The sequence below is a fragment of the Eumetopias jubatus genome, unplaced genomic scaffold (genome assembly GCF_037043125.1).
Source record: "Eumetopias jubatus isolate StellerSeaLion01/CBP00866 unplaced genomic scaffold, mEumJub1_p1.0 scaffold_3, whole genome shotgun sequence".
Classification (NCBI taxonomy): Eukaryota; Metazoa; Chordata; class Mammalia; order Carnivora; family Otariidae; genus Eumetopias; species Eumetopias jubatus.
In genome coordinates, this window is record NW_028274809.1 from 135,451,160 (window position 1) to 135,465,656 (window position 14,497).

The 14,497-nt window shown below is 40.3% G+C and overlaps 1 protein-coding gene across 2 annotated transcripts in view; it reads right to left on the reverse strand.

Moving 5' to 3' along the window:
- The window catches only part of PHF11 (PHD finger protein 11), a 29,898-nt gene that overhangs the window by 5,486 nt on the left and 9,915 nt on the right, over window positions 1–14,497 (reverse strand). For both annotated transcript variants that reach the window (XM_028103879.2, XM_088021833.1), the window contains exons 3-6: window positions 11,401–11,508; window positions 4,879–5,012; window positions 1,582–1,625; window positions 1,324–1,389 (exon numbers count right to left, since the gene is read on the reverse strand). In XM_028103879.2, the coding sequence (XP_027959680.2) occupies window positions 1,324–1,389; window positions 1,582–1,625; window positions 4,879–5,012; window positions 11,401–11,508 (352 nt within the window). The remainder of the gene's footprint in view (window positions 1–1,323; window positions 1,390–1,581; window positions 1,626–4,878; window positions 5,013–11,400; window positions 11,509–14,497) is intronic.

Consider the following 14,497-nt stretch of genomic DNA (forward strand, 5'->3'; position numbering starts at 1 on the left):
AAGCACCAATTTTCAAAATATAAAAATCTTATAAATATAAAACAAATGAATAGAAAAATAGGCCAATGGGGAACCCTCTAGGAAGAGTTCATTAAATAGAAAAACAGACTGTGTCATAGGAAAACAGATGTATAGATCAAAAGGGGAATACACTCAATTTTACTCATAAGTAAAGACATGCAAAATAATTTTCCACCTATCAGACTGACAAAGATGAAAGTGTTTGTTTAATATATTTGCAAGGATTGGGGTAATTGTGTACTGCTGGTGCCTCTTTGGAAGAGAATTAGCCAGTTGTTATCACAGTCTCACTGTTTATACTTTTTGACCCAGCAATCTACACAAAGTTTTCCAAATGGTACAGTTGCATAAAGGCACAAAGATGAATGGAGAAAAATGTTAACTACACTATTTGATGTGATAGAAAAAAAAAGGAAATAACCTCAGTGTCCATCATGCGGAGACTAGTTCAGTTGTAATTCAGCTATACAACTGAATAATAATACACACAGTTGAATATTATGCAGCCTTTCAAAAATGAGGTAGATCCATTTGTATAGATATAGAAGGATGTCTGAGTGAAAACAAAATATAGTATGTACAGGAAATTTTTAGAAGAATTCAAATGAAACTGATAGTTTCTTCTGGGGAGAGGATTCATAACTGTGTTATAATCTGCTTTTAAAAACTAATACATTAAAAAAACATTTTAAATATTGGGGCGCCTGGGTGGCTCCGTTGGTTGAGCATCTGACTCTTGGCTTGGGTCATGAGATTGAGCCCCGTGTCTGGCTTCATGCTGCGTGTGGGGCCTGCTTGAGATTCTCTCTCTCCCTCTGCCCCTCCCCACCCCCTACTGCTCGTGCATGCTCTTAAAAAAGAAATTAAAAAATTAAGACTACATTGTTACCTTTCCCTATTAGTAAACACTGATCGAAACTATATTTTTTATAATCCTGATAAAAGGGTATTGACTGAAAAATGAGGGTAACAATACTGTTTAGAGAGTGTTGTTTACCACCAAAAAATGCAGTTGGCATGATGTGGAACTAAGTTTTTTCCAAAGAGGTCCTGACTGGTCCACAGTGAGCATTCCAGATTTCGTGCTGGTGAGACACTGCTGTTCAGGCAGCATACAGAGGCCATTCATGAGTGAATGTACAGCCCGTGACTCCAGTTAGCCAGGGCCCAGTTTTCCTTAATTATAACTGAAATGCTAATCATGCATTCTTAGGAAATTTTAGGGAATGTGCAGCAATTTATCAATTTTATAACTACTGATATTTTAGAAGAGAAGCAGTTGCAAAAGTCAAAGGTTTTTACCACGTCCTTGTTTGGCCCTCTGACTGTAGTGAGGATGGGAGGTACCAGACGTTCCTGGGAGTGGGTCTAGTTTGCAAAGAAGAAAGTTAGTCCATTATACTGCACACTGCACAAAGAAACTGGCAATTTTTTAAGTATTAAAAACTTAACTCAAAAATTTGTATTTAATTCAGTGAGGCTAGTAAATCAGGATATTCCACGTCTTAGCCTAATGTATACCTTTCTTTAAACCCACAGTACTAAATTTTAGAGACTTACCATTATGAGCGTCGGTCAATGGAGCATGTTGTTTGCAAAACACTCTGAAACATGCAATTTCAAAGAATTGTTAAATATTTTTACTTACACTTCTGAAATATTCCTATTTTCTTATGATTTAAAAAGGAACTAGTCTAATTTTCATGATGGCCTTACCCTAAATATTTGTAAAAGAAAAATGCTGTCCAAACCTGTGTAAGTTACTGACCCTCATCACGTGCGGACGGAGCCTCTGTCAGATGTCTTTTGTGCTCTCATCCCTCAAGTTGGTACGCTCTCCGAAGGAGTGCGTGTGAAACATTTTGAACAATGGTAAGTAACTCATACATCGTGGTCAGTGGGATTTTACTGTATAAAGAAAGATATCTAAAGATACAACATCTAAGACAAATTTTCATCTGACTACACAAAGTTCTACTGATTTTCAACAATAAATAGCACAAAATTGCATGCATGAATTTTGGGGAAAGTCGTTTTCTAACTCAGCAGTTATCTCCCCCCAGACTTTAGAGTTGAACTGCATGAATCTAGAACGGATCGATGCCCTAGAAGAGAAGCAAGCAGCACAGCAGGCTATGAAGAAGAAATGGAGTAAATGAATTTTGAGGAGCTGCTCAGGTCCCCTATCTTCCCCAGGCTCTATCCTCAGCCCCCAGCTACAGCTCCCTTCCTTTCCTTAAGGTGCTGACCCTCAGGAGGCAGGCTCCTTCTTGCCTGTGGGAACATATGAATTCTTCCTGTTTTACACCAATTTCTGCCTTTTACATGCAATCTTCCTAGCAACCCATCTCCTGCCCCAAGCAAAATTAATCTCACCCATTGGATTCCAGTATCTGCACACTTCTTTTCCAGGCACTTACATTTTTTTATTATGGAAAATTCGAACAGATCTAAAAGTGAAGAGATGATAAGCCCCATAGCCCCCCACCCATCACTCAATTTCAACAATTATCAACTCAAGGCCAAGCCAGTTTCATACAAATCCCTTCCTGCTCCCATCATGCCACGTGCTTCTATTTGTTCTGGCCTCTGGTCCTTCCAGCGAGGTGCTAGGTTCTCTTAGATTTAGCCCATGTCCTATTCCTCTTTATATTCTTACTGCACCTAGCAAGAGACCTTGTGTATGACAGGCACTCTAACAACTGAATATTTAAATTAAAAAGTACATAGAAGTTCACCTGATACATGATAATGACAAAAATGATTATTTTCATTGAGTCTCTATTCCTTGGTTCTACTAACACAAGACCAGTATTTTTGCAGTTTAAGATATAACAGGAATTGACTCCTTTTTGTTCAGTCTTGTAGCTCTGCTAGTAACAGTGTGTCTAGTGGGTGCGTGAGGTCATTATGGAAGTCATAATGAACTCTTTGGGAAGGTAAAAAAAAAAAAATACAATCTGAGTTTCTGAGCAAATCAAATATAAAAAGTATGGTACAAAATTAGTATGATTTACACATTCCTTTTTAGACTCAAGCAATAAAATACCTATGGAACTTGCTCAAAATCAGATGTAAAATTATTTAACAAATTCCTTTTAATAATATGCTTGCCCATACTGTTTTAGAATATAGGCCCCTAAGCTTGAAGAGGATGTGGTGAAGAGCAAGAACTCCAAAGCCCTAAAGCCCAGCTCTGCCACTCACCAGCTGTGTGACCTAGGGACAAATGACTAAGTCTCACAGGGCCTCAGTGTCTGCATCTGTAAAGTGGGGATAAATATCTACCTCACTGGGTTGTTATGAGGATTATATGTGTTAACATTTGTAAAGTAGTTGGAAGTATTTCTGGCACAAAGTAAGTGATTATTTAGATAAAATAAAACAACATAGTGCCTGAAACACTTTGATGAAACTGGGGGTGTGTGCCCAAAGGGGGGAAAAATCTAGCCTCCAAATGCAATTTTAAAATATTTAGGATCTCACAAAAATCGTATTAAAAAGATAATGCTCTCATTCAAAATATTGTGAATAAAAATATTTCAACTGAAATTTAAAATATTCCATCAGAATGTATGCACATACCCCAAAGAAGTGAAAAGTATCTGCCTAGCTCTTCAACTTCAGACCATCATTTTCTTTTATATTCCATTTCATAACTTTAAGAAAGGTCAAAACTTCTTCTAGATATCTTTTTAACTTTATAATTTATTTTATTAAAGATTTATTTATTTATTTGACAGATAGCACAAGCAGGGGGAGAGGCACAGGGAGAGGGAGAAGCAGAGTCCCCACTGAGCAGGGAGCCCGATGCGGGGCTCATTCCCAGGACCCTAGGATCATGACCTGAGCTGAAGGCAAATGCTCAACCAACTGCACCACCCAGGTGCCCCTATATGACATGTTTTAGACTGCATCCACATACCAAAAAACTGAACATGACTTGAATCAATTCAGTTAACAACTGGCTTACTGATTTCGTTTGACTAAATTGTCTATTTAACTGAACTGCAACCTTTCGTCAGAAGGAAGATCAGGTTTCTTCCTGGATAAAACAAATACAATTCTGTTGGACTTGAAATATGCCTTACTGGGTCAAAATTAACATTAAAGAATTACTGAAAGAGGGAAGCAAGATTTTAAAAGCCAAAGGCAATTCAAACAGGATTAATTTCTTTCTTCAAGAACTTAATGACTGATTACTATATTTGCTGCATAGTTTATCATTTTTAAAAGCTCTTTATAGGTAAGATCGTGGTGAGAGTGGTGGGAAAAGACATTCATTCAGCAGACAAGATGAATAAACCATGGACTTGTGGCTCACAAGGCTCCTGTTTGCAGGGGAGAGCAATAGTGAACTGGTTCTAGGTCCTGTGACCACCCATTAGGTCACACATGCCAGTATGGCAACCAGTGCTTTCTACTGGGAAAGAAGGCATTTAGGAAGATTAAAACCAAAACCAACTCTGCTCATTTTCTTTCTATAATACCGAGGGAAGATATTGTGAAGTCAGGTTCCCAACTGCCCATCCCCCAAACCACGTTCTTACTTGGAAACCATTTGCATAAAATTATCTTTAAAAACCTCTTTCTTGGGGTGCCAGTGTGGCTCAGTTGGTTAAGCATCTGCTCAGGTCACGATCCCAGAGTCATGGGATCAAGCCCCTGCATTGGGCTCCCTGCTCGGCGGGGAGCCTGCTTCTCCCCCACCCTCTGCCTGCCGCTCCCCCTGCTTGTGCTCTGTCAAATAAGTAAAATCTTAAAAAAAAACAAAAACAAAAAACTCTTTGTCTTAATCTAACCATTCCTTACTCCATTCCCCCAAATGTAGCTTTAAAACTGTTTAATTATACATACTTATAAATTCCTCGAGATCCATCAATTTGTAGAACTGCGTGGTCATTCTTGGCACAGAAAAAGTGGTAAGTCTTGCTACAGGCTTTTAAATCACATCCCACGGTGGCTCCTTTTTTACTACAAAATGAACATTTCTACAGAAGAATAAATTTTACTGAGTAAGCACCTGTTTTTCATAATCTTTGTTAAAGTTTAAAGTTAAAGACATCATTAAATGTTATTTTTAAGTCTGCAGCCCTAACGTCCTCAGCCACAAATGTTAGGTATTTACATCTGGCTGCTCATTTTGAGATTTCAGCAAAACTTCTGCTAATTAAAGTACTTGGTTGGCACTGACCTGTAATGATCTGACTAAAAGTAGAAAACCCTTTTTGTTTTAAAACAAACAAAACCTTTCTCTTTTTACAAGAGATTTCTAAAAAGAGATTTGTCCTGCACCAGGCAAGGGGTCCTGTTAGGGACACTGGGGCCCATGGTGAGGGTGGTTTCTGATGGTACCACTGAGAGCTGTGTGATCCAGCAGTCTCTCCCCTCTCTTAGACCCAGATCCCTCCCTGCGGATAACACTGTCTCATGGTTTCTACTGAGGACAACATGAGATAAAGTAAGTGAAACCTCTCTGGAATCTATGTAGTAGGGCCAAAAATTTAAAATTAAAAAAAAAAAAACCCTGAGTAGCAAATTTTTTTCCAAGTTCTATTTATTTGATCTCTTGCTTTTATATATTAGTCAGTTGATCTGGTATTTTATATATTGAAGGTGGTGTAGAGATTGTTAGGACAGTATGTGGCCACAGCAGTCTAACTGGTTTAGGGGAGTCCAAGCCATGCCCAATGCTGATGTGATTTATAGTAGGCTCTGTCTGAATGAAGGGGAAGCACAATGAAACCACCTTGCAAAACAGGAAATACCTCGAACAGTATCCTAAGGTCAGCACAAGCAACCATACAAATAAAGAAAATTCAAATATGGGTAAGAAATTAGATTATGCTAAAGGTAGAATTTCAAATCAGAGCACAAAGAAAGATCATTTAATTTGGCGGGGGGGGGCATCTGGCTTTATGTGTAGAAAAAAAGTTACATGCCTACCTCACAATATATTACCAAATAAGTTCCACATGGATTAAGGCTCTGAGAAAAAGTTTTAAAGTTAATGAAAATGTATGGGGTTAAGGTCAGGAAGGCTAAGCAAGGAAGGAAACTCAGAAGTCACAGAGAAAAAGACTGACGGATCTGACTACATAAAAAATGAAACTTCCATTTTTATAGTGACAGCTACCAAAAAAACAATGAAAATGTTTGCAAACAAACAGACTCATTAATACAATGAACAAACTGTGGGCAAAGTAGGTGAAGGGGATTAAGAGGTACAGGCTTTCATGGGGTGCCTGGGTGGCTCAGTCGTTAAGCATCTGCCTTCGGCTCAGGTCATGATCCCAGGGTCCTGGGATTGAGTCCTGCATCGTGCTCCCTGCTCAGTGGGAAGCCTGCTCCTCCCTCTCCCACTCCCCCTGCTTGTGTTTCCTCTTGCTGTGTCTCTCTCTGTCAAATAAATAAAATCTTAAAAAAAATATATAAATCACAGGGATATAATGCAGAGCATAGAGAATATGGTCAACGATATTGGAATATGGTGACAGATGGTAATTGGGCTTATTGTGGTGATCATTTCATAACGTATATACATACATGTGAAATCACTGTGTTGTATGCCCGAAACTAATATTGTATGTCAACTGTACCAATAAAAAAAGAAAAATGTTTGCTGCATATTTGATAAAGGTTTAAGACTGATAAACTCAGAAAAATGAGAACAGGCAAATCACAGAAGAAATACAAATGGCTAATAAAATTTCATTCACTTAAAGACTACTGAGTAACTGTGATGTGTCAGGCACTGTTCTAGGGTAGAGGGAAACAGCTGGGGACAAGGTACCTGCCCTTGTGAAGTTAACATTCTAGTGGAGAGAGACAGACCATGATCACATAAAGCAAAGTTAAAAACACACTGATACATGTGTTGTAAATATCTTTTCCCAGTCTGTTTTGTTTCTTCACTGTCTTTAATGATGTCTTTTAATGAACATAAATTTCAATTTTAACAAAAATAAATAACATCTCTAGTAATTATAGCAATAAGACTATCGATATCAATATTTACCAAGTGCTTAATTAGTGCAAAGAATGAGCTAATAAAAATATATGAATTATCTTAAAAAAACATAGTGATACATGCTTTGTTAGAAGGTGAAGTGACATTTTCACTGGGTCCCTATTTCAGATTGGGACACATTCCCTCCTCTCTGAGGAGGTGATACAGAAGTTTAGATTTGAATACTAAGAGCTCCCAGCAGGCAAAAAAGCAGGGGGAAGGATATTCTAGGCAGAAGCCTTTATATTCCTATGGCAAAAATGAGCCTCCTGCCAAGCTTACTGGAAGGACAAGAGGGGTGGGCTGATGTTGTTGGGGCAGAGATGAGGGTAAGGGAAGTCAGAGGTAAGATCCAAGGGGTAAGGAAAGGCTGGGTCATGTAGGGGTTACAAAGCAGAGTAAGGAGTTGGGGTTTTGTCTTTGTACGATGGGAACATAAAGTGATCAGTATTTTATTTTTTAGAAAAGATTTTATTTATTTATTTATTTATTTATTTATTTATTTATTTATTTATTTGAGAGAGAACATGAGCTGAGGGAGGGACAGAGGGGGAGGGTGAAGGAAAGAATCCCAAGCAGATTCAGTGCTGACTGCAGAGCACAGAGCTGGACCTGGAGCTTAATCTCACAACCCTGAGATAATGACCTGAGCTGAAATCAAGAGTCCAATGCTGAACAGACTGAACCACCCAGGGGCCCTAAGTGATTAGTATTTTAAAGACACTATTGTGGCTGTGTGGAGAATGGGCTGGGGTAGGGATGGGCAGGAGAGAGTGCAAAACAAAGATCAGTGATGTTTATTAGCAAGTGTCTGAGGGAGATCCATGACTTTACTGCAGGGGGTTAGTGACAGAGAGAAGGGGAGCATAGAGGGGCGCCTGGGTGGCTCGGTCGTTAAGCGTCGGCCTTCGGCTCAGGTCATGATCCCGGGGTCCTGGGATTGAGCCCCGCATCGGGCTCCCTTTTCAGCAGGGAGCCTGCTTCTCCCTCTCCCATTCCCCCTGCTTCTGTTCCCTCTCTCGCTGTGTCTCTGTCAAGTAAATAAATAAAATCTTTAAAAAAAAAATGGGGAGGATAGAGGGTCTGCAGGGTGACACTGACAGGCTGGATGCTGGGCTGGGAGGTTGATGAGAAGATGATGATGGATGAATGGTTGGCAGTTCATTGAGGTGAGGAGTGAACAGGTTTAGATGGAGTGTGTGTATATGTGTGCAGGGGCTGGAACTGTGTTCATTGGCCAGTTTAATATGAGATGCTATTAGATACTCATGTAGATATGTCAGGTTGGTTTTAATGGCTGGAGGTACAGAGTCCCTGGCATAAGTAGGAATTGAAGCCATGGGAACTGGAAGAGGTCACACAGGAAAGATGTTCAGATGGAGGAAGGAGCCCAGGAGAACCTTGGGGACTGTACACTTTAGAGATTTAGCAGAGAAGGAAAAACAGCCCAGGTGCTTGGGAGGAAGCAGCCAGAAAGGTAAGAGACATAGCAGCAGAGTGTACGTGTAGGAAGTCAAAGGAAGAAAGTGCTTCAGGATGCAGGGCATGGACAACTGTGATGAATACTGCTGAAAGGTCAGCTAAGGACAGAAGTGACATTGTAATTGACCAGGTTTTAATAATTTTACAAAGGAGGATTTAATTTAAGATGACATGATCAGTTGATCTTGGATATATGCTGAAGGAAATAATCTAGTACAAGGGGGGATACTGACGTTAAAGGGAAATGCAAGAGCCTAATCCTTAAAGAGGGGCAGGTGATGACTCCAAAGTCTAAGTGGAGGGTTGACTTTGACAAGAGGGAGGTCCCAGAGTCTGGGGACAGAGCTGGATGGGCAGTGGTTTGAATAGTAGGAGTTCTTGGCTAATGGCTTCCATTTCTCGATATAAATCAGACAGATAGGTGTACCACCAAGATGAACCCTGACGTAAACTACGGACTTCGGGTGTTTTCATGAAATGTCAGTGTAGGTTCATCAGTTGTAACAATGACCACTCTGGTGGGGGATGTTGATAAAAAGAAGGTTGTGTATGTGTGGGGGTGGGAAGTATATGAGAAATCTTTGTACTTTCCCCTTAAGTGTTCTATGAACCTAAAACTGCTCTAAAAGAATAAAGTCTATAAAAAAAAATAAGGCATAGTCATCAACTTGGAGATGAACAGTTGGGGTGGGAGAGGTTTTAAAAAGAGATGAGAGGATATGAAACAGTAAAGGTAGAGGGTGGAGGGTGACGTGTTGAGGTTCCTTTTGAGGTTTGTGGCCATGAATCTAAGATCAGTCAACACATTTGTGGGTTTTTGTCCAGTTGGTCAACTGTTCAAGTGCCAGTACTGCTCAGCATATGCAGACAACAGACAGGTGCATTTCACTGGCAGGGGCAGAGGTGGTGGTGGTTTGCTAGGTGAGTAAGGAAATGTACACGTGGGTGGTGGGGAGAGGGAGTCCAGGCTGTTTGCAGGACAATGCCTATGAGATGGGGCCACTGACTGTAGAGGGATCATGGAAGAACTGCTGGGGCTGGGTAGGCTGGGAGGGAGACAGATGCCTAAGAAGAACTAACGTTCAACCTCTCTCCAGTGATGAGGGAAATGCATGGTAACACTTCCTGTCAGACGCAAAAAATAACAAAATTCATGATACTCATTTTTGTCAAGGGCTGGGAAAAATGTTCTTTCATCCACTGAAGTATAAAATGGTACAACCTTTCTGGGGGACAGTTTAGTGGCATGTTTCAAAATTATTATTTTTAAAGATCTTATTTATTTGACAGTGAGAGAGGGTGCACAAGCAGGGGGAGCAGGGAAGGGAGAAGCAGGCTCCCTGCTGAGCAGGAAGCCTGATGTGGGGCTCAATCCCAGGACCCTGGGATCATGACCTGAGGGGAAGGCAGATGCATAACTGACTAAGCCACCCAGGCGCCCCGCATGTTTCAAAATTATTAAAGGGAATTCTCTTTCACTCAGCCATTTCACTTCTAGGAATGTGCTTTACAGCATTGCTCAAACAAGTACACAGGGTATGTGTACAAAGATGTTTATGGTGACATTAGTTGTTATAGTGAAAAACCAGAGTTGACTCATTATCTAACAACAAGGGAATAGTTTCATGCATTCTGGTCGATCCCATGGAATTCCATGAAGTCAGTAAAGAGGATGCCACAGTCATACGCTTATAGTTTTAGGAACATGCCATGTCTTTCTTGCCTTCTCAACTTTTGCACATCCTGTTCCCTTTCCCTGGAATTCCTCCTTCCCCATCTTCGTTACCCTCACTCCTCCCCAACTAGGAAGTCTTCTGGGCCCCACCTGCACTAAGGTGCTTGATTGCTTGAGTGACCTGTGCTGACCCTTCTCAAAGCACATCAGGCTGTGCAGAAACTGCCCTCATCTATGTGTATGCCTTGTAAAGACTAAATAAATGTTTGTTCCAGATCATCAACCTTACTGTGGTGGTGGGCATTAGGTGCTCACACCTGCTGTACTGCTTGCTAAGCCATGAAGGGCCTTTCCTAGAGGAAGTCTACTGTAACTGAACTAATAGGGTAGCTACTCCACACTCTTGTCTTCCCAAGTGGAGCTGACCCAGGTCCAAGGGGGTCGATCCTGATTAGTTATGGCCACCTTTAGCAACTAGAGCAGGAAGATGGGCGTGGCCTAATTTAATTTTCAGAAGGGCTCTTATTCAATGCTTGGGGATGAATTCTTTTCTTTTTTAAAAGATTTTATTTATTTAACGGAGTGAGAAAGCACAAGAGTGGGGTGAGGGGCAGAGGGAGAAGCAGACTCCCCACTGAGCAAGGAGCCCAATGTGGGGCTTGATCCCAGGACCCTGGGATCATGACCTGAGCCAAAGGCAGACACTTAACCAACTGAGCCACCCAGGTGCCCGGGATGACCTTTTTCTTTTACCTGATAGAGATAAGAAAGACTGACACTTCAGTTGTTGTCTGTGACCACCCTATGACCACAAGAGGACCAAATGATGTTGTGGACAGGATGACAGAAAGGATGATGGGCTCTTGATGGCCACTAAATCAACCAACTCTGAAGCCAGTTTTCCCTCTGGCTAAGTGAGAAAATGAGCATCCTTTTTGTTAAAGCCTTTTCTTAAAGTTTGAGTTGAGGGTTCCTTCTACTTACAGCCAAAAGCAATCGAACTCATATCTACTTTGCTGATGAAGCGTGTTGTAGTTTGTTTTAAAATATTAAATGTTCAGTTGAATTTAAGTTTCCAATACAGGTCCTATGTCTTTCAGCTCTCCAAGATGTGTCTCTATCCCTGGTTTACCAATCAAGTAGACTTTCTCTTGGAAACATCCCCTTCAAGATCTGTTCATCTTTTATGAGTAATAAAATCATTTATACTTACCAACATCCGTCCTCTGTGGATTTCTTTCTTTACTGATTCCACATCAAAATTTCTGTCTTGATTATGTGGATCATGATCCTCAGATTCCACAAGAGCTGAAGAATACAGCTACAAATTGGGAAAAGAAAAAAATGTACAATATGCACAAAGTACCATTGAAAGCTGCAAATCAGAAAATGATATCACAAAGTACTCTCCGAGTGGAAGATGAATTGGGGGTATAACAGTGACCACCTTTTGGGGTATGTAAACAGATTACAAGCCACCCTGCTTTTCTTTGGAAGTGGCTCTGATTCCCAGGTGTGTTTTATACTGCATAACCCTGACCCCAATGGTTAACTGGACCTCGTTGGGGCCCTGACCCGAAACTGAGCCAACTGGATTCCCTATCCTGAGAGAGTGGAATAGACTCTGAGCCACATGGTAGACAGCAAGCCAGTCTGCAAAGACAGGAATATAGAAACGAGGGCTAGAGAGAACAAGATGGGTTCCTGATGGTTTCCTAGCTACGGTTCTTAGACCTGCCTACATGCCAGCCTTCAGAAACCATGAAATCCCCTGCAGTCTGATTAAAAACCCACTTTTATGTTTAGGTTGGCTCAAGTTTCCGTGTGTTACCTGAATCCAATCTATCTCTGAATTGAAGATCAACATTACACAATGCAATTACAAAGCAACCTACAGATTCAATGCAATCTCTACCAAAATACCAATAGCATTCTTCACAGAACTAGAACAAATAAAGCTGAAATTTGTATGGAACCATAAAAGACCCCAAATAGCCAAAGCAATCTTTGAGAAAGAACAAAAAAACTGGAAGTAGCACAATCTCAGATTTAAAGATACACTACAAAACTGTAATAATCAAAACAATCTGGTACAGCATAAAAATAGATCAACGGAACAGAACAGAACCCCCCGAAATAAACCCATGATTTTATGGCCAACTAATCTTCAACAAAGGAGACAAGAATATACAATGGGGAAAAGACAGTCTCTTCAATGAATGGTGCTGGGAAAACTGGACACACACATGCAAAAGGATGAAGCTGGACCACTTTCTTATACCATATACAAAAATGAACTCAAAATGGATTAAAGACCTAAATGTAAGACCTGAAGCCATAAATTTCCAGAAGAAAACATAGGCAGTAATCTCTTAGCTATCAGCCATAACAACATTTTTCTAGATCTGTCCCCTCAAGGAAGGGAAATAAAAGCAAAAATAAACTATTGGGACCACACCAAAACAAAAAGCTTTTGCACAGCAAAGGAAACCATCAACAAAATGAAAAGGCAGCCTACTAAATGGGAGAAGATATTTGCAAATGACGTCTCTGATAAGGAGTTAATATCCCAAATAGATAAAGAACTACAACTCAATAATAAAAAAACACATGATCTGATTAAAAGTGGGCAGAAGACCTGAAAAAACATTTTTCCAAAGAAGTTGTACAGATGGCCAAGAGACACATGAAAAGATTCTCAACATCACTCAACATTAGGGAAAAGCAAATCAAAACCACAATGAGGGGGCGCCTGGGTGGCTCAGTCATTAAGCGTCTGCCTTCGGCTCAGGTCATGATCCCAGTGTCCTGGGATGGAGGCCCGCATCAGGCTCCCTGCTCAGTGGGAAGCCTGCTTCTCCCTCTCCCAACCCCCTCTCTCGCTGTGTCTCTGTCAAATAAATAAAATCTTAAAAAAAAATAATAATAACCACAATGAGACATCACCTCACACTTGTGAGAATGGCTAGTGTCCAAAAGACAAGAAATAAGTGTTGGTGAGGATGTGGAGAAAAAGGAACTCTCGTGTACTGTTGGTGGGAATGTAAATTACGGAGCCACTATGGAAAACAGTATGAAGTTTCCTTAAACAACTAAAAAGAGAAATACCATAGGATCTAGTAATTCCACTACTGGGTATTTACCCCCCAAAAATGAAAACACTGATTCAAAAAATATGCTCACCCCTATGTTTATTGCAGCATTATTTATAAGAGCCAAGATATGGAAGCAACCTAAGCATCCATGGGTAGATGAATGGATAAAGAAGATGTGGTGTGGGCGCCTGGGTGGCTCAGTTGGTTAAGCGACTGCCTTCGGCTCAGGTCATGATCCTGGAGTCCCGGGATCGAGTCCCGCATCGGGCTCCCTGCTCAGCAGGGAGTCTGCTTTGCCCTCTGACCCTCTTCCCTCTCATGCTCTTTGTCTCTCATTCTCTCTCTCTCTCAAATAAATAAATAAAATCTTAAAAAAATAAAGAATAAATTCTTAAAAAAAAAGATGTGTACACACACACACACACACACACACACACACACACACACACAGGAATATTACTCAGTCATAAAAAAGAATGATATCTTGCCATTTGCTACAACATGGAGGGACCTAGAGAGTATCACTCTATGTGAAATGTCAGAGAAAGACAAATACCATATGATTTCACTTATATATGGAAACTAAAAATAAATGAACAAACAAAAAAAAGCAGAAACAGACCCAGAAACAGAAAATAAACTGGTGGTTGTCAGAGAGGAGGGTGGGAGGGCATGGGCAAAAAGAGTGAAGGGAAATGGGGGGGTATAGGCTTCCAGTCATGGAATGAGTAAGTCACAGGGATGAAAGGGACATCATAGGGAATATAGCCAATGGTACTGAAACAGCACTACATGGAGACAGACAGTGAGCACAGCATGATGTATAGAGTAGAATTACTATGTTTACACCTGAAACATGTAACATTGTGTGTCAACTATACTTCAATTTTTTTTTTATACTTCAGTTATTTTTTTAAGGTATTAGGAAAAGGTAATGAAAAAAAAAAAAAAGACCCAGGAAATAGCTTAACCCAAAGTTTTACCCCTCTACAGGAAAAAAATTATTGAACATTTCTGAAATTCATAAAAGAAGACATGAATCACTGAAGACAGACTCTGTTAATGGGCAGAAATACTCATATCATTTTTTCCCAAATTCATCTATAAATTAATGGAATTCCAGTTAAAATTCCAATAGGAATTTGTATAAAACCTTGTAAGCTGATCCCAAAATTCAAAGCACTGAAAAATAGCCATGGCTTATCATAAAATCAT